This window comes from Ylistrum balloti, unplaced genomic scaffold, assembly GCF_031769215.1.
Source record: "Ylistrum balloti isolate Yb309-2 unplaced genomic scaffold, AGI_CSIRO_Ybal_v1 Utg370110, whole genome shotgun sequence".
Lineage (NCBI taxonomy): Eukaryota > Metazoa > Mollusca > Bivalvia > Pectinida > Pectinidae > Ylistrum > Ylistrum balloti.
In genome coordinates, this window is record NW_026782132.1 from 1,151,010 (window position 1) to 1,175,863 (window position 24,854).

The 24,854-nt window shown below is 35.7% G+C and overlaps 1 protein-coding gene across 1 annotated transcript; it reads left to right on the top strand.

The window, feature by feature from the left end:
• Nucleotides 1-381: 381 nt before the first annotated feature.
• Nucleotides 382-20,787, top strand: LOC132550191 (polyunsaturated fatty acid 5-lipoxygenase-like). Its single transcript, XM_060214222.1, has 18 exons — nucleotides 382-387; nucleotides 524-583; nucleotides 2,997-3,071; nucleotides 3,314-3,772; nucleotides 5,894-5,938; nucleotides 6,522-6,650; nucleotides 7,257-7,360; nucleotides 8,737-8,869; nucleotides 11,165-11,260; nucleotides 11,778-11,874; nucleotides 12,110-12,227; nucleotides 13,971-14,063; nucleotides 14,877-14,937; nucleotides 15,310-15,415; nucleotides 16,702-16,793; nucleotides 16,937-17,110; nucleotides 18,708-18,871; nucleotides 20,673-20,787. Exons 1-18 carry the CDS (start codon nucleotides 382-384, stop codon nucleotides 20,785-20,787), a joined length of 2,127 nt encoding a protein of 708 aa, XP_060070205.1.
• The last annotated feature ends 4,067 nt before the right edge of the window (nucleotides 20,788-24,854 follow it).

Consider the following 24,854-nt stretch of genomic DNA (forward strand, 5'->3'; position numbering starts at 1 on the left):
TGACATCTCTGGAGTTATGTATTGTACATTTGACAACATTAGAGTTATGTGTTGTACATTTGACAACATAAGAGCTATGTACTGTACATTTGACATCTCTGGAGCTATGTATTGTACATTTGACAACATTAGAGCTATGTACTGTACATTTGACCGCATTAGAGTTATGTATTGTACAGTTGACATCTCTGCAGCTATGCATTGTAGGTTTATCAGCACTGGAGCTTATGTTGTTATTATTTTAACTAAGTTAAGTTGATTATAAGACTGGAAGGAAGCCGGATGCCTCGCATACTGTTGTATCAGCTACTGGTCAACACCTTTTGCGCGATATCTAGCCTATAGCTTGTATAATCCATTTTGCTTTCTTCGGTAGACACCATGGGGGTAAGTTGCCTGATCACCTTTGAATAGACAATAAATTCCTGACTTCATTTGGAATTTCGTCGATGTTTTCACATCTATCGTTGTCATCTATGTAGTAATTCATAAGTTAATTAAGAATGATTGCATCTTTTATCAGCAATGGCTGTCATGGTTCTTTGGTCGTCAGGACAAAACCAATACAAATAACGATGAAAAGGTAAGTGTTTCATCAAATAAAATTATTTTTAAATGTTTTGTATCTATACTTGTATCAACGTGGAATATTTATGACCCAGTAGCTAGGATACAGATAGAACCAGGTATCTACGTGGAATATTTATGACCCAGTAGCTAGGATACAGATAGAACCAGGTATCAACGGGGAATATTTATGACCCAGTAGCTAGGATACAGATAGAACCAGGTATCTACGTGGAATATGTATGACCCAGTAGCTAGGATACAGATAGAACCAGGTATCTACGTGGAATATGTATGACCCAGTAGCTAGGATACAGATAGAACCAGGTATCAACGTGAAATATTTATGACCCAGTAGCTAGGATACAGATAGAACCAGGTATCTACGTGGAGTATTTATGACCCAGTAGCTAGGATACAGATAGAACCAGGTATCAACGTGGAATATGTATGACCCAGTAGCTAGGATACAGATAGAACCAGGTATCAACGGGGAATATTTATGACCCAGTAGCTAAGATACAGATAGAACCAGGTATCAACGGGGAATATTTATGACCCAGTAGCTAGGATACAGATAGAACCAGGTATCTACGTGGAATATTTATGACCCAGTAGCTAGGATACAGATAGAACCAGGTATCAACGTGAAATATTTATGACCCAGTAGCTAGGATACAGATAGAACCAGGCATCAACGTGGAATATTTATGACCCAGTAGCTAGGATACAGATAGAACCAGGCATCAACGTGGAATATTTATGACCCAGTAGCTAGGATACAGATAGAACCAGGTATCAACGTGGAATATGTATGACCCAGTAGCTAGGATACAGATAGAACCAGGTATCTACGTGGAATATTTATGACCCAGTAGCTAGGATACAGATAGTACCAGGTATCTACGTGGAACATTTATGACCCAGTAGCTAGGATACAGATAGAACCAGGTATCAACGTGGAATATTTATGACCCAGTAGCTAGGATACAGATAGAACCAGGTATCTACGTGGAATATTTATGACCCAGTGGCTAGGATACAGATAGAACCAGGTATCATCGTGGAACATTTATGACCCAGTAGCTAGGATACAGATAGAACCAGGTATCAACGGGGAATATTTATGACCCAGTAGCTAGGATACAGATAGGACCAGGTATCAACGTGGAATATTTATATTAGGATATGACCAGGTATCCGTGGAATATGTATGACCCAGTAGCTAGGATACAGATAGAACCAGGTATCTACGTGGAATATTTATGACCCAGTAGCTAGGATACAGATAGTACCAGGTGGAACATTTATGACCCAGTAGCTAGGATACAGATAGAACCAGGAACATTTATGACCCAGTAGCTAGAACCAGGTATCTACGTGGAATATTTATGACCCAGGATGGAACATTTATGACCCAGTAGCTAGGATACAGATAGAACCAGGTATCAACGGGGAATATTTATGACCCAGTAGCTAGGATACAGATAGGACCAGGTATCAACGTGGAATATTTGTGACCCAGTAGCTAGGATACAGATAGGACCAGGCATCAACGTGGCATATTTATGACCCAGTAGCTAGGATACCGATAGAACCAGGTATCAACTTGGAATATTTAGAACCACAAATGTGCCGTTTATTCGGCAATGTAAGCTTAAATGTTATCCAGTCAACAATATTATCACCTGTTTGTCGTGACAATGTAGGGATTCCTAAAGCAGAATTATTTTAGAAGTGCAATACGAAGACCAATACTTTGGTAATACTATTTCTAAAGAACGTAAATATATAAATCAAATTCTGCCATTTTTATGGTAAAAACTACAACAATTATTTTGTATGATATGTTTAACTGGATGAAAATTACAGTGGTACCGTTGAGAATTAATAGACTGATTTCGTCCTCGGACAATTTCACCTCCACGGGTTTGATAAAACCAAACACCAACCTGGCGAAAATAACTAAATCACATTGTGGTATATGAGGAAATGTTTATTTTCAATATACACATTTATATATATATACACGAACTTTGACATAGATATAGGAAGTCTAATTCATGCTGAATAAGGAAAGCAACAAGATGTTGTTGTGATGCTGAGTAAGGAAAGAGAGAGGATGTCATGGGCTAAAGCTGGTATTTGTGTATACTTGTAAAGATAGTAGCAGACACCGTCTGTTGTCGTACTTACAATGTGGTAAAGAATTGTAATGGAAAATACCTACACTTCAGAACTCATCTAAAATTTCTTCTGATGACACGAGTCCAATTAGGGAAATCTTGATTGAATGTACAACTATTGTATATCGATCTCGATTTAAAAAAAATATTTGAAAGGCCTGCCTCTAAGATCTCATATGATGGTTGTGGTAGATCCCTTGATCAAGAAACACTTTTCCGTGCTTAATTTTTTTATCATTTCAGTGTATTAAATCGAAACCGACTTACGTGACGGATGATGGAAACAGCACATCTAAATCAGGAGAGCAGATACAGCAGGTTGTACATTTAGGCGAATGTCTGCATTTCTTGATAAATAACAAAGCTAAAAATAATCAGACTTTTACAATGTCCAAGTTGTTCATATCTTAAGACATTGTTGACTATAGGAAGTTCTGTTTAATTCTTTTTAAAAAAATGTTGTTGATCACTAATGTGGTGTAATAGGTCATTTTCTGTGAGACTTGCCTCATGCTACAATGCTCTACATGTCTGGTAAATCCATGAAGTATATGTTGCAGACTGAGTACAGGATTACTGTCACAACTATGGACCGGAAAGGTGCGGGAACCAACGCGAACGTGATGTGTGTCCTTCACAACGATCAGGGTCAATCGACTGGTACGATCGTTTTAAATGCGTTTTTGAAAAACGATTTTGAAAGAGGAAATACGGACGAATATCAGATAAACTCTACTCCACTAGAAAAAATAGATACGATAGAGATATGGCGAGATGACACGGCATTATCAACAAATGAGTGGTTTTTAGAGGTTATTAAAGTGTATTCTAAGGCATCCGACACAACGTATGTGTTCCCTTTCCTACGTTGGATCAAGGAACACTATCGTTACAAAATTCGTCATCTCGATACATCGTTACCACAAGATGATCCTAACAAGGAACAAAGACGTATGGAGCTAAATGACAAAAAAGAGGCATACCAAATGGAGGTGAAGGTCCCCGGTCTCCAGATACAGGTAATAAACGACAGACAAGGCAGAGGTCAAGGTCCACGGTCTTCAGATACAGGTAATAAACGACGGACAAGGCAGAGGTCAAAGTCCCCGGTCTCCAGATACAGGTAATAAACGACAGACAAGGCAGAGGTCACGGTCCCCAATCTTCAGATACAGGTAATGAACGTAATACACCGCAGAGGTCAAGGTCCCCGGTCTTCAAATACAGGTAATAAACGTAATACACCGCAGAGGTCAAGGTCCACGGTCTTCAAATACAGGTTATGAACAAGAGGCAAGGCAGAGGTCAAGGTCCATGGTCTTCAGAGAAAGGTAATGAACGTAATACATAACAGAGGTCAAGGTCCCTGGTCTTTAGATACAGGTAATAAACAACAGACAAAGCAGAGGTCAAGGTCCCCGGTCTTCAGATACAGGAAATAAACGATAGACAAGGCAGAGGTCAAAGTCCCTGGTCTTCAGATACAGGTTATGAACAAGAGGCAAGGTAGAGGTCAAGGTCCCTGGTCTTCATAGAAAGGTAATGAACGTTATACACAACAGAGGTCAAGGTCCATGGTCTTCAGATACTGGTAATAAACAATACACAAGAGAGAGGACAAGGTTTCCCAGTCTTCATATATGGCAATAAATGACCTAAATAGAATATTTGCTAGCTTACCAAAGTTAGTAGGCGACCTATAAAGAAACGGTCCGTGACTTCCGATATTAGAAACATTCTACAAGATAGAGGGTATGGATATGGGACTAACTATACAGTTGAATTTAAACAAACAAACATACAAGAAAGATTTAATGTTAAAGAACTTCCGATACAAGTAACATCAAACCTACTTGAGAGGAACAGTTTATGGTACTAGGACTGTCTATACAGGTAACACCAAACCTACCAGAGAGAAAGAATTAATGGTACTAGGACTGTCTATACAGGTAACACCAAACCTACCAGAGAGAAAGAATTAATGGTACTAGGACTGTCTATACAGGTAACATCAAACCTACTAGAGAGAAAGAGTTTATGGTACTAGGACTGTCTATACAGGTAACACCAAACCTACTAGAGAGAAAGAGTTTATGGTACCAGGACTGTCTATACAGATATTATCAAACCTACTAGAGAGAACGAGTTTATGGTACTAGGACTGTCTATACAGGTAACATCAAACCTACTAGAGAGAAAGAGTTTATGGTACTAGGACTTCCTATACAGGTAACATCAAACCTACCAGAGAGAAAGAGTTTATGGTACTAGGACTGTCTATACAGGTAACATCAAACCTACTAGAGAGAAAGAGTGTATGGTACTATGACTGTCTATACAGGTAACACCAAACCTACTAGAGAGAAAGAGTTTATGGTACTAGGACTGTCTATACAGGTAACACCAAACCTACTAGAGAGAAAGAGTTTATGGTACTAGGACTGTCTATACAGGTAACACCAAACCTACTAGAGAGAAAGAGTTTATGGTACTAGGACTGTCTATACAGGTAACATCAAACCTACTAGAGAGAAAGAGTTTATGGTACCAGGACTGTCTATACAGGTAACATCAAACCTACTAGAGAGAAAGAGTTTATGGTACTAGGACTGTCTATACAGGTAACATCAAACCTACTAGAGAGAAAGAGTTTATGGTACCAGGACTGTCTATACAGGTAACATCAAACCTATTAGAGAGAAAGAGGTTATGGTACTAGGACTACCTATACAGGTAACATTAAACCTACTAGAGAGAAAGAGTTTATGTTACAAGGACTGTCTACACAGGTAACACCAAACCTGCTAGAGAGAAAGAGTTTATGTTACAACGACTGTCTATACAGGTAACACCAAACCTACTAGAGAGAATAAAGAACTTAGTAGCATACATTCTTCAACAGAAAGGTTATTGTTCTAAGCTATAGGTTGTCCAAGAACTATTGTTGGCTCAAACCAACTCGGATACAAATATAATTACAGGGTTTAACTTCTAAGTGGTCTGATGGTATTCTGTAAATCGTAATTAACTGAAACCTTCTAGCATTGAATTCGTGCCTTCTTCAGGCGTGGTTAAAGACATTCCTTTTGGACCACATATTTATCTTACCTGTTATATAAACTATCGTCTTGGATTTTCAGGCCAAGGAGATCCCGGATGACGAACATTTTTCATTCGATTATAAGGTAAATGCCAATATTGTTAAATCATTATCATACCGTTACTAACATTATTGTTAATTCATCACCATACTATTACTGACAATATTATTAATTCATTATCATACTATTGTTGACAATATTGTTAATTCATCACCATACTATTACTGACAATATTGTTAATTCATCACCATACTATTATTGACATTATTGTTAATTCATTATCATACCGTTACTTACAATATTGTTAATTCATTATCATACCGTTACTTACAATATTGTTCATTTATTCTCCTACCATAACAGATAATTCGTTCAATAGATTACTTTGCGATTACTGACAGTATTGTTAATTCATTATCGCACCATTACTGATATTAAATTTGAATTTATTCGTTAAAAAAATCAGGAACGGAGAATCTTTTAAAGTTCACTGATCGGTTGATATATTTTTTCAAAATTTTCTACCTCAAGTTTATATGATTATAACTTGTCTGTGCTTGTGATGTTTGGTTAATCGCACGTCTGTGTTTACACTCTTGTCTATTGTTTCGTTCTGAAATCGGTTCGTGCAATGTTAACGTCGAGTCGACTTTTTTTCTTTATGCAGTTTGACATCCTTGCGCAGGCTGCAGGGTTGACTGTTACCGGCAAGATTGTGGAAGTGACAAGTGGAAGATGGGAAGACCTTGATGACCTTTCAAACATCTATTTACCAACAGTCTTCACTAAACCATCAGTAAGTATCTGGCGAGAGATCAGCATTTATAACCTACCTCGAATTAAAAAGGTTTCCTTTAAAGGGCTAGATTTCAACTGGCAATACAATATCATACATCATTAAAACAATTTTGATTTTAAACACACTACCGGGGAATGGAGAGCATTCATGGTAGTATTGAAAACACATATATGTAAAGATGTAACTTAATTACCTGTAAGATATAAACAAAGATGTCGTACATCTATCTACATGGTTTATAACTGGAGGTGTCTTTTATGCTCCACCTGTATCAAGCTAATAGTAAAAGATCACATTGTAGTCACCTAGTTGATAGATAATCCAAAATCAGGACGACACTTGTAAAAGGTGAGAAAGTTATTCTATGTCTAGGACTCGAGCTAAGGAAGACTGCTTTATATACAATATTCTGTCATGGTCGGACCCTATCATACCAATCTGGTTGTTTATGTAAGGGCGTTCAACGGATTTTGCTACAATACTTCGTCTTACAGAGATGTCCTGACATCATAGACCTAAGCATATGCTATATATAAATTCTCGTACCTTTCTCATTGTTTTTATTCATAAATGTAAACATCTGCAATAATCCTTGCATTCCAGCCGCTAGCAAACAAAACCTGGGACACTGATGAACACTTTGGCTTTCAACGAATTGGTCGAATCCACAATACCCTGATTAGTCTCTGTACTGAGATACCAAACAAGTAAGGACTTTCTAACAGTACTATTACAATAACCCTTATTAAACTTTGTAGTAAGATCCAGGTAGCAGGTACTTTAAGCACTACGGATTAATTTAATTTAACATTTTTCACCAGTTTATGGATATTACTCCTACGTAGTCTATGAAAATAGGTCACCGAGGATACATATAACTGAGAAAACGATCTAAGATCAGTTGGTTCACAATCATTTGATAGTATTCCATTACAAGCATTTGATAAATACTTGTCTGTGGTTTAGTCCACTTATCGCCTCAGTTGTATTGATCTTGAAAGGAAAAAGTCGGTGAGTTGTTAAATAACTATGATCTAGGAAAATCTATCGTTGACAACTTTGAATAGACGCTAAAATTAGAAATATGTTTCCTTGGATCCTGTTCTTTTGTGGTGTCTCGAAACACTGACGTTTTTGTCACTTTCTCCTAAATGATATCGCTTTCTCCTCATATGTTAATGATTTTCACTGATTTTTCAGGTAGTAATATTTTCACTGTCCTCAGATGCTATTTTCGCCCCGTTATCATGATTTTACCGGTTCGCAGATGACAATTTTTTAACTGTCTCTACGGTTGCTAACTTGTCCCTTCTCGGGTGTTTTCTGTCCCTACCAGTCTCAGCCTTTATAGTTTGGTGAGCAGATCATCATTTGTATTTTTTACATTTAGAGTGTTACATTCCTACTTATGTCTTTAAAATCAGATATGAGACCCGAGTATCCCGATGGTACAAGTAGATTGTTTTGTAATTTCTCTTATGTATGAGGTTACACGATGAGTGGTTGTTGTACATGGTATTTATTTCACTCGAATTATGAAATGTTTTGTAATATTTGAAAAATAACTAAAAGAAATATCGAATACAATAACTAGAGTTTGTGTGATCTGTTTCTTCCATAAAAGACCTATTCCAGCGATGAAATGACCTGTTATATACCCACATGTACTTTCTTTACAATAACAGTCAGGGCGTAATAAGATGACCTGTAGAGAAAAACTGCTAATTAATATGCAAAAACTGACCATGTCGGAAATATATGTTGAATTATGATTTATATATATAGTGTTATAGGAATCAATTGGTTAATTATCTTCAATAATTGGATAAACTTCCAGTTAAAAAAGAGACTATCACAAAACAACTGCGAACCTTTTTTTACAGTGCTGCAAATGTTGCTGACGTGTATGTTAAAACACCATAAATAGATCCCCCCAAAATAACTGGATTCAATTGTGTTCCAGCAAATCAAAACACCTTCAGAGTATACTTGACGTATGGATTAAATGTTGTCGTCTACACCACAATTGCAATGATTTTTTGATTCCTTAGGAGTTGAATTTAATATGGTGGTATTATTTCAGATTGGCAGTCACTGACGAAATGCTACAACCTTTCCTGGAGGGCCAGACTGTACAGGACGTAATATCACAGAAAAACCTTTTCTTTGTAGATTTGGAACTGCAAGATGGGATACCGACCAAACCTGGATTTACAGTTGAGTGGTTTAGTTAAAGCAATCGATAGTTTTTTGTTTGTTTTTGTTTTTGTATATAATATCATCACTGACGAAAAGATATCTAATCGTAACATTTTAACGTTTCTGTACGTCTTATTTAAACACTATAACCGTTTTCCCCAATATTTCTAAAGATAACAGAAAAAAAAGATTTGAAAGAGAAAATATCAACAATGATACTTAAGTCGATAAGAATTGATTGATCGGCGAAAAAACAAACGATAGGAAATCAATAATCAGTCGCATCCAGCATTATACGTTCTTGGCAATAGAATATATACTCAACAAAAAAAGAAAGGTTAACATATTTCCTTGGCGAATACCTGTAAATGAGTGAAAACAAAATGACGTTTGTGCAATATTAGAAAATGATAAGCGTGAAAGTCTGTATTAGCGGAAGAGCTGCACGAGGTTTTCTAACTTGTATCTTCGCTTGAATTTCATAAACATTCAAACTGACAACTGTTCCTTAGATCCTTAGGACTTAGAAATCACCAAATCTTGCTATCTATCAACTTTATCATTATGCCCCGGCTGTCACAAGTACAGAGAGAAAGGGCTGTAGGCATGATCCAGGCTGGGGAGTCTCGCCGTCGAGTTGCACGGCATTTTGGTTGCAGTGTTAAGACAATTTGCCAGTTGGTAAGTCGTTTAAACATCAACATCCGATCGTCCCCGAAGCGGCCGACCCCGTAAAACGACCGCCAGGGATGACCGTCGTATACGATTGATACACTTGCGCAATCGATTCGTAACCGCAGTAGAGACTACAAGGACATTGTTTGGGCGTCGTGTGTCTCCCCAAACAGTCTGCAACAGGTTGAGGGCCTACCAGTTGAAAGCGCGGCGTCCCTACACTAGACCCAATTTGTTGCGACGTCACCGTAATAATCGGCGTAACTGGACCCGTGTTCACCGTCGTTGGGCCTTACGACAATGGAACAATGTTCTGTTTTCAGATGAGTCCAGGTTTTGTCTGCAACACGGTGACGGAAGGCGCAGAAGGTGGAGGCGACGAGGGAAGCGTTTTGCGAACTGCTGCGTTGCAGAACGGGACCGCTTTGGCGGCGGAAGTGCAATGGTTTGGGGTGGTATTTGTGGGGGACTCGTACCAGGCTTGTTGTGTTAAATGGCAATTTAACCGGCATTCGATATCGGGACGAAATTTTAAGACCAGTGGTTCTGCCATTCTTAAGACGCCATGGCGTTAGCGCCATTTTTCAACTGGATAACGCACCAGCGCACACCAGTCGCGTCAGCAGAACTTTCTTGCAGCAGAATAACGTACAGGTGTTAGATTGGCAATCTAAATCACCTGATTTGTCACCGATTGGGCATGTCTGGGACGCTCTTGGGCGACGCGTGAGAAAACGTCAAAATCAGCCGTAAAACTTGCAGGAGCTGGCCCAAGCCTTGATCGCTGAATGGAACAACATCTCTCCTCGAATTATCCGCCGGTTTACGAGTTCCATGCGACGACGCTGCAATGCTGTTTACTTTTATGAAGGGGTTAATTAATTAATCACAGAATAAAGTAGTGTTACCTTTCTTTTTTTGTTTAGTATATATTGCGACGAGCTACATTCCTCAATGTTGATGGAAATTTTTACGATCTACATTCTATGTGGGTGGATGATGGGCAGTATTGCGATGATTTCAGGTTAAGGGGATTGTTCTGTAACAGGCTCATGGGCTTTTTTGTATACCTTTATGGTCGGCTTCAAAACAAACGTTGAGAACTCAGTAAACTTATAATGTCGATCGGCCATGGCATTTTCCTATATAGATGGTACGGCATATGGTTTTTCCTTACCTTCGTCGTCTTTCGTCAATAAATAATTAACTGTAGAGATGTTATCAACAGAAAACAACAAGTGCAACTAATTATCACAAAACTCACCGGCAACAGCCATTTCAAAAATGCAAAACACATAAGGACCTGCTAGATCTTGGATTATAAGTTTGCAATGTCATATACATATTGACTCAAAAGTAAATTATATTATTTTTTTATATATTAATATATATCAAAAACAAAACAAGCGTTTTAAATAATTCGACATTTAAAAAATAAACCAGAAGGAAAGAGAAACAAAGTAATTGGAATGGGCGCCGACGCGGACGCCGTTATCGAAGCACGAATTTACTGTTATTTGTTGTTTGTGAGCTAAAAAGGGCAGGATAGAAATGAAAATTAAGTCTAGATCTGAAGACTTCTGAGTTATGTATACTGTACATTTTTGTAACATCTCAAGTATTTCTCTCTCTGAAAGGTGTGTGCCCCGATTGCATTATTTTACCATAACAAGCAGTCGAAACTGGTTCCAATAGCGATACAACTAAAGCAACAGCCTGCTGATGATAATCCGGTGAGTAAAATAAATGTATAAATTATTTACCTGTATTTGGCAATGTGTAAGGAACAGCCTTTAAATCATTTACTATAAAGTAAACGTATACAGTACCTTAAATGTATTTACAACCTAATAATGCCTTACATCTCTAGATAATCTTTTACCGAGAGAAAATAGTGGTTTTCATTGTATACAGTATATGATCAATGCATTAATATTTATATTTTACAATGTATTCATATTTATATTTTACGATGAATTCATTTTTGTATTTTACGATGCATTAATATTTGTAATATTTGTCAAAAAGTATAGCAACATGTCCTTCTTCATTAAACTGTTATAGAAGTTCATTGAAGAAATAAAACTATGCGAAGTAATTTATTTGAGATCTTTGAATTTAGCCATGTGTATTTAAGGTTAGAGCACAACAGCAGTTTGATGCAGGTTATTTGACTCTACTGTAGGTAATTCTGAATTTGTATTGAAAAGTGTTATTCACTTACGTGTCTTTTGCACAACTTTGTTGTAGGTTTTCCTGCCCTCCGACCCACCATACACGTGGTTATTCGCCAAGATGTGGTACAACAATGCAGACACATGTTACCACCAGTCCGTCGCACATCTCGGTTTGGCAGTTTACGATATTTTGCTTTTTTCATACCCTTTCCGAACAACTCTTTATCTCTGTTGTTTTTCAGAAGTGTTCGTGTATATATTTCTTTCTTTTGTTCGTTTCCTCGAATTTGAATTAAGATTCTGTTCACATGTCCGTATTTTTTGTGTCGTTTGAGTCAATATCGTACATAGAAATCATTTTAATTTTAAGATAAAATAGCTTTAAAGATATTATCTCTTTTATAGGTTTCACACACTTGATAATGGAGGGATGTGTCCTTGTCACCCATAGAAATCTTTCTCATTCCCATCCGATATTCAAATTGTTGGCGCCGCACTTTATCTATCTCTTGGCAATTAATGGGTAAGGAAATGCTAATGTATCAGATCTGTTAAGTACAGTTAGCAGTTTGAAGGTCTCCTGGCCAAAACGAATATTTTTATAGAGAAATTGTTTCAAATTGACATGATCAAGATTATTCAGAATATACCTGACGGCTCACTCTTCATTCCTTTGATGTATAATACTGTGTAACGTAACTACTTCATGCATTATCTTGCTTCATTCAATATCACGCTGTCGGAACCAAAGAGTACGCGGAAAAGTCTAGCCTACTTAGAATGAGTGATAGTACGCGTGTAATTATGTCTGTATGATCATTTGGTACAATGTTACACGTGAATCATATGCATATATCAATATATAAGTGCATAGGTGTAAGAGAAAGATTGATAAAAATATTAACGACAGGTTGTGGTGTTTTTCTAGGAAGTCATAATCACATATCCAGTCAGTGCTATGTACTGAAAGACAACAGGATATTTAACGAACAATACCTCGAATTAGTGATGAATTAAACTGCATCATGCAGCTGTTTCCCTTTTCTAGACTTGTCAGTGATGATGAATAAAACAAATGTGCTTAAAACTGGTTTTTTTCCCCAGAACAGTTGGCTGTTAAAATTGTAGTTTACTGCACATGAGTCAGTTTAAACTGTATATTATTCAATATACGACAATGACAAAATCATTCATCGATGAACAAAGATGTGCATAAGTATAAGGTAATATCGATTCATCTCCTTATTATTATAACCTGTAAGTAAGATGGTATGACGTGTATTGTTGTCTGTTTTCTGTAGCAGTAATCCGGGATTCTAGGAGGGGAGGCTTCTAGTTAATTTTCATGCGAAAAGGTTAAGGGATTCATTTTATATATTCCTTGAAAATGTGTATTGTTTATTTTCCACTTTTGCATATTTTTACTGGGAAACATTTCATTATATCTGCATTCGAGAGAATGACTGAAAAATATCATTGTAATGTCACTTAATGTTTAAAATTATAAAACGCAAAATCACATATTGCATAAAATAAGATTTAGCAGGTGATTCCAATTCATAAATCTGTTAAAATGTGATGTTATTGAAATAAAAATAGTCAATACACATTCATTATAAAAAACTGAACAAGGATCTATTAAAAATATGATATTCGCTGCTGGTACAGTGTCTTTTTTCTGGAAAAAACAATTACTGGTACAAATACAAAACTGACTACCGTCACAGTTACATTAGAGGACGTAGATAAAATTACATTGTTTTTTACATGTATATTATTTTTGTGTCTTATTCTTTTCTAAGTTATATTGATTCTTATAATTTCATTTATCATTATCATAAAAAATTACAAATATCACTATTTAACGCATAACGTCTGTCGCTGTAACTCTTTTTCTGACCATTGTTTTCAGAAATAGATTCTTTAATCTTGAACTTGCAGAATAATAGGATAAATCATCAATAAATCTCATATCCCTGAAAACATATCAACTGTCCTTAGGCCAGAGCTTAAAAAGTTCATGCTTGTCATCACTGTACATTAATTATTTTTCTTACTGCTTTTCTGACCAGTAACTACTTTTTTGTATAGAGTTCTGTTCAGACAATACGTAAACAATGGCGAGGTATAAAAACAGGAAAAGGGAAAAGAACTTGAACGAATATACCACAATATTAATTGTATAAATGCTTTTTCGTGTAGTTACGATAGATTAATTGTCATTTTTGTGTTGTGATTTATGATATTTCCTTTGTTTCCTTTTAAGATTAGCACTGGAAACACTAATCAACCCGGGAGGTTCAATAGATAAAGTGATGGCCAGTGGAATTGATGGAGTCTTCGAACTAATCAGTCGAAAGTACGTGTGGCTGAGATGATTCTGGGCCTAGTCCTTTAAATATATATATAGATGTTTTTTTCTATTATCTAACCTATCAAAATGAGACCTAACTTGCTCTTGTGTCTCCTGTGACCCGTGACCCTTTGTACAATTGAAAGACCAAGAGCGATATTATTGTTTGTTGGGATCTCGTGTAACAAATCAAACATGAAAGTCCCTTCGTAGATATCAACGGTGTCCAGTTAAAAGGTCCATTATTAATGTAATTAAAGTGTTTTAAATGTTCGTTTTGAAAATGTAGGCAGGTCGTCAATTACGAAAATCTTAATGGAAATCATAGATGTAAACATTTCACTAAAGATTCTAAATAGTTCATGTTAATTAGATAATTTCGATCAAGTTGGTCCACACTTTCCTATAAATCCAGGTCAATTTTGTTACTGACAAAAGGTTATTTCCAACATTTCAACAAAATAATTTAAAGAAAGCAAACATGGAGTTAGGAATGTTGTCGTGAACAGAATGAAACATTCATCGTAAAATAACTCTTTTCATGTAATCAAGCATCAGTTGTTTGATCAATTTAAAACTATATCTTATGAGACACTCAATACACTAAAATCGTAACGTTTTTTTCTGCTTTTTATAAACGATTGTTCTTAAATCGATTTAGCAATTGTCATATTCTAGCACTCATATTTGATTTTCCCTTCGTTCGCTTTCCATATGAAGTTGTTTTAAGTGATGAGGCTATAGAATTAGAAATAAAATTTCTATGTACAGAAGTGTCTGATTAGCAACCAACACATGATGCTTACGTTTTTGCTACAGGTTGGCGGTATGGCGGTTAGACGAGGATGGGACACTGCCAGTACACCTAGAGAAGCGAGGGGTATATACATCTCTTATCCATATACCTGTTGATACACCATCTCAACAATAAATCAGTAGTGTTCGTTCTGACCTCTATTTGTTATTGTTAATTGCATATATATCGTACAAAAGACGATCTTGATAATTAAAACACTTTTCAATACCAACTTGTGAATATATACCGTAAAGCCATATAATGAATTATACTGCTTCATAATACTGCTATTTCGTCGCTGTAGGATTCGAAAGTAATGCTAAGGGCCTGGCTTTCAAATGCAATGGAATATAGCTTTGTATGTCCAGGTAGTACAATCACATAACCTTTATTCAATAGATAAAAAAATATTCCCTTCGAAGTGATCCTAACTAACAACGTTATATTTACAAACAGGTGCTGGACCCATCCGTACTGTGTGGCTACCACTATAGGGATGACGCCTTACCGCTGTACTATGCCATTAAACATTACGTCACGAAATACGTCAGACTCTACTACGGTTTGTAAAATATAGATTAAATAATTACTGTTCCATTAACACTATACATCATTTGGAAACATCTGAACTACAACAATGTGCTTGTAGATCATTCTGTTTCTTTTCCCCCATATCGCTCTTTCGCTAAAAATGTTCTTAATAATTGAAAGTGTTTGATACATCTCTGAAAGGCAATATTTTAATACTGAAATTCGTGATATATAAAGATAATAGAAAGTAAATAAACTGACTGTCGTGGTAAACCTACATTGTAAGAAACGTTGTAGTTTTTTTCATCACAATAACGTTATTCTTCATATTTCATTCCGTCAAAAATAAGAGAAATATTTACAACGACGGTCAAAGAAATCTATGTGACAGATACTAACACGATATATATTATGTAGGTGGTAATTAGGTCAACTTATAATTGGAAGTTTCTGGGAAGGAGTTTTAGTTCGATATATATTTGTGGAAGTAACGACATGTCAGATGTGCTCGAAATGGATTTGTATCGTTTTCAACAAAGTTGAACGGATTTGGAAATTGCGTTTCATATTTTGTTTAAGATAGCAAATGTCACGATGAATACACAATGAAACAAAATCATTAGAATTGGAATTCAGGAGGGTGTTCATCCAACTCAATGCATTCTCTGTTATCAAAACTTCAACTTCATTGACTACAAAAATCTTATTCAAATCAGATTTATGATTGTACTCTTTTATTTTATCTTTGTAACATACAGATCATACCCTCATTGCTAAAGGTCGTTTGTTACTGAATAAGATTTCTTTATCTAATGTTTAAAACAGTACCGAAAGGTCAATCATTTAAAATATTACATGTATATACTGGTCCATACACAAAATTACAAACCGTTTCTTTTTTACGGTGGCATACATGTAAGTCAATATACTTTTGTTAAAAACACGCACATCTTTAAACAAATATAAGAAATTAAGCCAACCTCATGCAAACATAAGGCCAGCAACCAATTGTGTCGATGGAACAAACCCACTCTTCAGAGCACACACCATTTCAAGTGGTATTCAGCCATTTCAGTTATATTGTGTATTAATATTCTATTGTTCTTTGTATTGTTCTCATTTGTGAACGTGACATTACTTACTTTACTTGAATAAGATTTACATGACCTAGGTTGAATGCCTTATCTTTTTTCCTTGTACTTTATCAAGAGCCTCGGTCTCAATCTTTCCAACATGTTCTAATATTGCTTTTATTTAATCGAATTTGACTTTGAATTAAGATTGTGTTAACATGTCGGCATTTGTTCGTTGTTTTAGTTAGCCCTGAAACATATGCTGCGGATCATGAGATCCAGGCCTGGGCCCAGGAACTTGTAAAACCTCGGACAGAGGGAGGATGTGGCATTCTGGTACGTATGAAGTATTCCCACTATCGTATTGAAGCAAACGTACAAAACAATGCATTGGTTGCAGTAGAAACTAGTATACTATAGCTTCCATGAAATTTTGAAGGCAACACGATGAACGATGAGTTTCCATTTCTAATTTTCAGGGTGTTCCCGGCGATGGCAGTATCAACGGTGAACCTGATCTTGTTACTATACTGACCAGTATCATTTTTACGGTCAGTGTAAGTCATGCTGCGGCCAACTTTGCCCAATACGATGTGTATGGTTTTCCACCTAATTACCCAATGACTCTAGAAGGAACGCCTCCTGTAGACAAGGTAATATGTACAGAACTAAATGACGTAGCATACTCATATAAAGATATGTGTAAATAGGTACAGACATATCTGAAGATAGATAGCTCATACAATCTTCCACATCAATGAAATCCATGATGCATGTTCATGATGAAATCATTGAAAATGTACATGTATATTAATGTAATGTTTAAAACAATTAATGATGATTTTTTCGATACTCGTCAGTTGACATTAGTAAACAATCGAAGAATGCCAATAACAAAATATGCAAAGCTATTTATATATAGTGTTTGGATAGAAATATATTTGTGTAAGAGCGAAATGAAAAATCTTATTGAGAGTGTGAGAAAACTAATACTAAACATATAATTTAGAGATAATCCTGTAGTTCGATTTCTCTTGTGTCTGAAGCATATACATTTTGTACATAATTACGTCCTTAGCCTCTAGTTTGTCATTTTAGGTTCATTTACAAAAAGGAGAAGCAAGAAGAACGTTCATAACTTTGTCAACTTTCTTTTCACATATCCTATTATTAATATCAGATTCTTAACCACCTCTCAATTACTGAAACACACGAATGCAATTAGCTGTCTAATATTTGAGTATAAGTAAGTTTCAAATTCCCGTATTGTCGTTTTTATTAATGTCTGGACTTCTGGAACACTTAATTTATTGGTGACCTTCCTACCTGTAAGGAATAACACTAACTGACCGCATTGGACATCCTTACTTGTTATATAGACTTCATTTGGAGCGATGCATTCTACGAATCTGGCCAATTTCGGCCTCTTTGGTGGACAAAAACGTTTACTCCATTGTTTCACTATTTAATTCTTAATTTGTGTTGAAAAGTGTTATGTCTTTTAAACAATCTTACTTAAATGCAGTAAGTCGAAACGGCCAGATGACTTCCTCTCAAGAACAATCATGATCCTTTTCATTGTATTCAAACTGTCAGGTATCAATACAATATTTCATTCCACATTAGTTATGTTGAAAATATATTCACATTCACTAATAGACCATATCATCCCCTCCCCAAATAGTGTAAAGGGTTCCTTATGTTGACTTAGCGATTTATTGGTATAATTTTGATGAATATACTTAAATTAATTAAAGTTGAAAAAGTAATTTGTAGATCATCATAGGTGTGTTGTGAAGCACCTTATTAAGATTTTCCTAGCACCGGTTTCAGAAAAAGAAAAAAAATGTTAAAGTAATTCTTGTATACTAATACGCAGTTCAGTCTCCAGTCTCACCAAAGTTTCATTCTTTCGGACGAAACATTCTGTATTAACTCATATATTTATTTGAAATTAAATATATTACATCGTATTATTGTAAGGAAGATTCTTACCAAAACCGATTTAAAATGACTAGTGAAGTAGTTCTAGTAGAGGTGACAACATGAATTTCGGAATATTGATTTTTAAGGTTTAAAGCTATACCCTGAAACAGTTTCCCATTTGGAGTGTAGCGACAATCAAATCAACTGCATTTTGAAGATTTATTATCATTTGCGGTCATTTTAAGTTGTGTTTATTTCGTTATTTTTAATCCTTTTAGTTGATTTAAGACTGTCTTATTGTAATCCGGGCGATTTATTGAATAGACTCCTCTAACGGAAGCCGCCATCATCGATGCTCTACCTGATAAAAATGCCACTTTTGATGCGTTGACTCTTGTCAAAATTCTTAGTGGCATGGGAACAAACAAGCTAGGGGATTTCGAGGTCAAATACGTGTACGATCCAAAGGCGGAAGAGGTCGTGAACGAGTAAGTACTCGGAAAGCAATGTATCTCTTGTTAGGGAAATTCTCCGTATTTCTAAATTACATGTCTTTAAAATATACTTATTTATTTTTGTAATTATATCATTTTAATTCATATCGTTTGATTAATTCAAATGTCTATGTCATCGATATACCTTATCATAGATAAAACTGGTTCAAGTGCACAGCCAAATAACCAGCTTCAACTGCCTAATTGTGCATGCCTCATACCACAAGTAATTTTCGTTAGGGTTCGAACCCGGAATCACTGGATTACTAGTATAACGCTCAACCGATCGAGCTAAATAGAAGTTCTCTGTGGCCGAGCATAATATTACGGCCAGTACTTTAACAGACGGACCGATAGATGGGTGGTTGAATGTTGGGAACTGAATACATCTCTTTGTCTGAAGCATACAGAGTTATAGACATTTGACGTGTGTTTCTTGGTTTGAACAAGCCACAATCTCGTCAAAATACCTTTACAGCGCTATGTAATTTTTCATAATATTTTATTGTCATGATTTTTACTGACAAAAGGATTGGGCAACAGGCATAGCCTAGAAAAGCCCTCTACTTGCTATTATAGACAAATATACACACCAGTCAGATAACGATTGATAAATATTAAACACATTGATAAATACTAAAAACTAACATTTTAGTGGTCAAAATATCACTCAATGACTGGGACAAGAATCAGTCCGAAAGTCGATTTGCAAGGAAGGCAGCAAAAACAAACTACCCATACATTACTGTTTCATAAGGGACAAAGGGATCGACAACAGGTAACATTGTGTTAGTAATAATAAATTTCATATTGTCAATATCACCTTGTAAATGGTTATTCCAGTCAACTGTACTAAGAAAGTTATTTGCTCCATTACATTTGGTATTTTGGAAATAGAAAAGGGTTTTCCTGTAAGCATGCTTTGTGGTGGTTTTAAGCAAGCACTAACAGGGCAGTAGTCACTACGGGAAGGAGGGAGAACAGAGGCATTATTAACAAAGTTTACATTATAAGTAACCAGGATATCAAGTGATGTTGAAGATTGTGGAGAAATCCTTGTTGGTTCAGTTTTAGTATATTGTAAGCAATATTTTAATAACAGCCTGTGAAAATGATAATTACATCCCCCATCAGAATGACTTTCCTCTGTAATATCAGCAAGGTTATTTTCAAGTTTGGCCAATAATCAATTAGTAAGTTTGGAGTTCTGTAGATACAGCCAATAAGAATAGGCATATTATGTTTGGTTACCTCGACCCATCGGAGTTTGAGGTCATCAAACTCAAAATCAAGTCTTCGATTAATATTAAGATTATTTTCAGAACAGATGAGCACCCCACCACCACCACCACCACCACCACCACCACAATAAGCTCCATCCTTTCCGCAAATATTCCCGTTTTTTTTCAAGTGATATATCATAATCAGAAATACCCCCTCATTTCGTCCGAATCTCTAAGCAGTGTTATAGTCCTTTGTCGGAGTGATCCCATGTTAGAGCGCATATTCCATAGTACTACTTATCCTACTTATGACATCCAACTTCTGCGTTTATGTATGCTGTTCTCTGACATTCCTTTGAGGCAATTGTGTTAAGACATGAAGTCGAGATTAAAACTTCTTCTCACTATTTGTAAATCTACCTTGTTTTAATCCGACTGTCCTCATTATTTGGTTCTTCGTCTTGTAAACTGTGCATACTTTGTATTCGATAGTACTGTTCTATTATATTTGAAATTTAGTTAGATCTATTTTTTTTACACTTGATATGATTCCACTTTATATCTTTATTCAGATTCCGACAGGAGCTGGAAGAGATCAGCAAAAGAGTGGAGACAGCCGAAAAAAGTCGAGAATTTTCCTACCCTTGGCTTAATCCTGACAATATTCCTAACTCGATCAGTATATAATGGAGTTCGTCTACCATGCATTGTTACCGAAGTGATATAATTTCATTGTTCATATTCTCTTCAAACCATCAATGGGGTGTGACACTGAAAACAACTTTAAACGACATTACTGATTGAGTTATACTTAACCAATACGTTATTAGTAGTGATATATCAATATTGAAGAAAATGATCATGTATTAACAAATATTATTGGATTAAATAAAAACGTTTTCCCATGGGTTATATTTACGTTCTCCTGCGACTAATCAGTGAGTTGGTTATATGTTCCTACGAGATACACTCATCTATCCTGAACCAGTATCAAACATTTGTTCAGTGCATGTTAGGATACCGAATTATTACGTGTCTACGTATTGACCTTCGGCCTCATTCATTGAGAAAAAAAATCCCATTTCAATCAGCAATACATATTTTAATGATAGAGTGCAGTCAACCAACAGTAGATATGTGTTCCATATTTTGATCTTACCTCTAAGATGTTTATCGCTGAAATATTTCAGATAGTAACTTACCTGTATCTTAAGCTTTAAACATCAAATAATGACAGAACATTTATGTTTGCACAGGGACTCTGCACGAGCTCCCAACCAACGACCCATATATATTTTATAGTAACAATTATAGTAACTCCTCCACAACGGAAAACAGTTTTTTTGTATATCATATCCTACATATTGTACACGGGGTAGATATTAGTGGCACAGATGTAGCAGTTTGGAAAACATTTTATCTTTCCACTGGGTGTTTGATGAACGAGATTGGCCATTCTTTTTTTCAAGTTATGCCCAGACGGATTCGGAAACGTATGTAGAAATAACTACGGATATTAGATTTACCTCTGTCCGTAGTTATTCATTTTAAGACTACACCATTGATAAGATAAAAATCTCCTCCAGGACTTCAACTGAAAAGGCTTCTTGTTGTTATTTCTTGAAAAGAAAGAGAGGGGTCATTTTTGCAAATTCTGTACGTATATGGGTCACTTTTCCATAGTCCCTTTCTTTTATGTTCAATTTGGGGTACAATAAAAAAAAGGGTCTTGAAAAGAATATGTTTATCTTGGGTTTTGAAAAATCAGTTAACAAAATCTCGTATATAGGCTTTTGATGCTCTCTTATCTATTTTTACTTCAGAGATCGAAAAGAAAATTAATTATTGGTCATTATTTCACTTTTTGGACTAAATAACTCAAGAGGCCATGGCCGGGTCTGTAGTCTTACTTATCGGCAATTATACACCGATAGAATGACAACTAAGAACATTGATGGCGAATAAAGATAAGTTATTATTTAGGTAGTAAAGAAGTTGTAAGTGATTTAAGTCACAGGGACTTGGCACGAATGCCCGCCATCGCCAATACGTATATGAGCCATGGGTCTAAAATTCGTGCCAAGTCCCTTTGATTGATATTACTCGCGGGTAATGTTAATTATAATAAATTTGTCCGAGTCAGAGCCCCATTTTTATATATTAACTTGTCCTAACAAATAACGTCCCTATTTTTTAAACTTCTAAACATATCCTTATACGAAAAGTGAATATACTGTCCATCATCAAGATCAAAGAGCAAACTTAAAAGACACTAGGTAAGATTATTAATTGAGTATTGTACCGACTCAAAACAAAGAGACTTGGCACAACTTCCGAAAGCATGCTAATATATGTAGCAAAAGGGTACTCTCTAGGAGAACAAACTAACTTGCAATATCATTTTTGTTCAAATTCTGTTCTTTTTATATTATACAGGGACCGGGCAGATCTTAGTCACACACACACAATGCCCGCAAGAAAATGTTTAATTTTTCCAATGAGTGTTTGATGAACGGACAATGTAATTTTTACTGTCTGAGATATATTAAGAAATCAACGAATGTAATTGTTGAATATTCTTTTCATTATCCGGCCTGCGCATTCGATATAAGATTGGTTTCCTCTGCAAACTGATTCAGCCTTTCGTTAATTATTGGCGTACAAAGTTTTCCAAAACATGAAACAAGTGTAGTAGCTGTATAGTTATCTGGATCACATTGGTCACCTTTGTTTTTGTAAATTGGTCAAATTACATCAACTGTCCGGCTTCTAGAACTATTCCGGTGTCAAATAAGAGTTTCAAGCCCCTCTTTATCATTGTCTGTAGTTGTATTTGCTTTACGCTACCAATTTGAACCGTTTAGATTGTTAAGGATATTCCACATTTTTAAGGGATATTTCTAGGAGGATTCCCTGATTTATTTTTCACAACTGAAATGTTTTAAAACACTTATTCCTGTCTTGTCTCTATTTCATACTTTACCGTTTTCCTATTCGCAGTATTTTTAATCCTGCTGTATTTTTTTCTTGCTTCGCGAAATTCTTTCCTGTGTTTAGCACAGTTACCAGGGTTTATCATTATAAGGTATCTTTTGTTTGCCATTATATAAAACTTTTAAATCGAACGTCTTTGTCTCAGAAGACTTAAATAAATCACTGATATTATTACTTTTTGCATTAACTTCATTACATGTTATAACATCCTCGGGTGAATAGTTGTAATTGAACACAGAACCTTACGGCTTTTGGATTTACGGCCCATATGTTCAATGAAACATAAAAATCGATGAATGAATGACACAGTTACTTACACATTGTCTCACTCTATGTGATTATTGGACTTAACCGCTCGTCCTTAAGTGTTAAATTACACAATTTTGATTTGAGCACCTACGTGGGAACACACCTGGTCCGCAATTTTTTTCACGATCATCTCAATGTACATTTATTTCATTTTAATGTCTTTTTCAAATCGCGCTTATCTATTCCATGTGGAGTAAATAGGTCGCCCTGTCGCCGTAGTTGATGTAGTCGATCTCAATAGAGGGATGTCTTGCAGGATGTGTAGGTTAGAAGCTGTTCCATTGGTTGTCTCTAAGCTGCCTGGCCATGTGTCTGTAATTGGCGACTTCTTCATCGTACATGTAGATGGTAGGTATGGAGCTTGAGTTCCTCTCTGCATTTTTTCCTTAGGCTGTTCGCGATCTTCTGAACTTCTCCCTGGAAACGATCGGGTAGATGATTGTGTTGGTGACCAACTTTCACAGGATCGTTGATGGTTGCAAGACAGTCTCGAACACAGCACCTCCAATAGGTATAGTCTAGTCATTCTAAGATTTGACCTCAAACTAACTGCAAAAGAATTGCTGTTTTTTGTATTGTACAGAACACGAATTACCTGAAAACATATCAAAAGTCTAGAAAAATCTAAACAAGGGAACATTTTATAAATCATTTATTGTTTCTAAAAGTATTTCAACGACACAGACTTGGCAGAATATTGAAATTAGTAGTGTATCGTTAAAGTTCTTTACCATGTACCGGTAACCAGCCTGGAGCAGAGTCCTACCACCATGTTTAATAGCAGTAAACTAGACTTGCACTGGATAGTTCGCCATTATAAGAATGTTACTTGGAAATTGACTGTATATATACTTATTTCATACTTATAAAATTTTACCTCTGGAGCATCTTACCTAAATTACTAATCCTTATTGACAACATCTCACCTGACGTTAATTTAAAGGAAATTAATTACATCAGCTTTTTGGTACATTTTGTTTCATTCGATATACATTTAATTACCGTAATGAGAATTTACTTTTTAACTAATGCATAAATTAAATATATAATAAAACACCAAAATGTTTGTCCAAATGTTTATTCCATTCTGTTTAACGATAATAGGAAATATTGATAAATTTTACTAATCTGCATGTACAGCTAAAGGATACATGTACCTTAACTGCTAAAAACAGCATGCTACCCAGCTTATTTAGATAAGTTTTAGGGACAACCAGCACCCACTATTTTCATTTTTGGGACAAACAAGACGACACCGTGATATGCTACAACGACGAACATGTAAACCTCGATCTCCTGTTTCGTCAAAATGGATTATCTCTGTTTTCTGTTGCTGTGCGCATGCTAAGTCAACCTGAAGTCATGAAATTTTGATAGAAAGTAATTATTGATTTTTACCTCTATTGGTTTCTCTTCAAATATTTTAAAACACAAATTTCATTTAAGTAAAT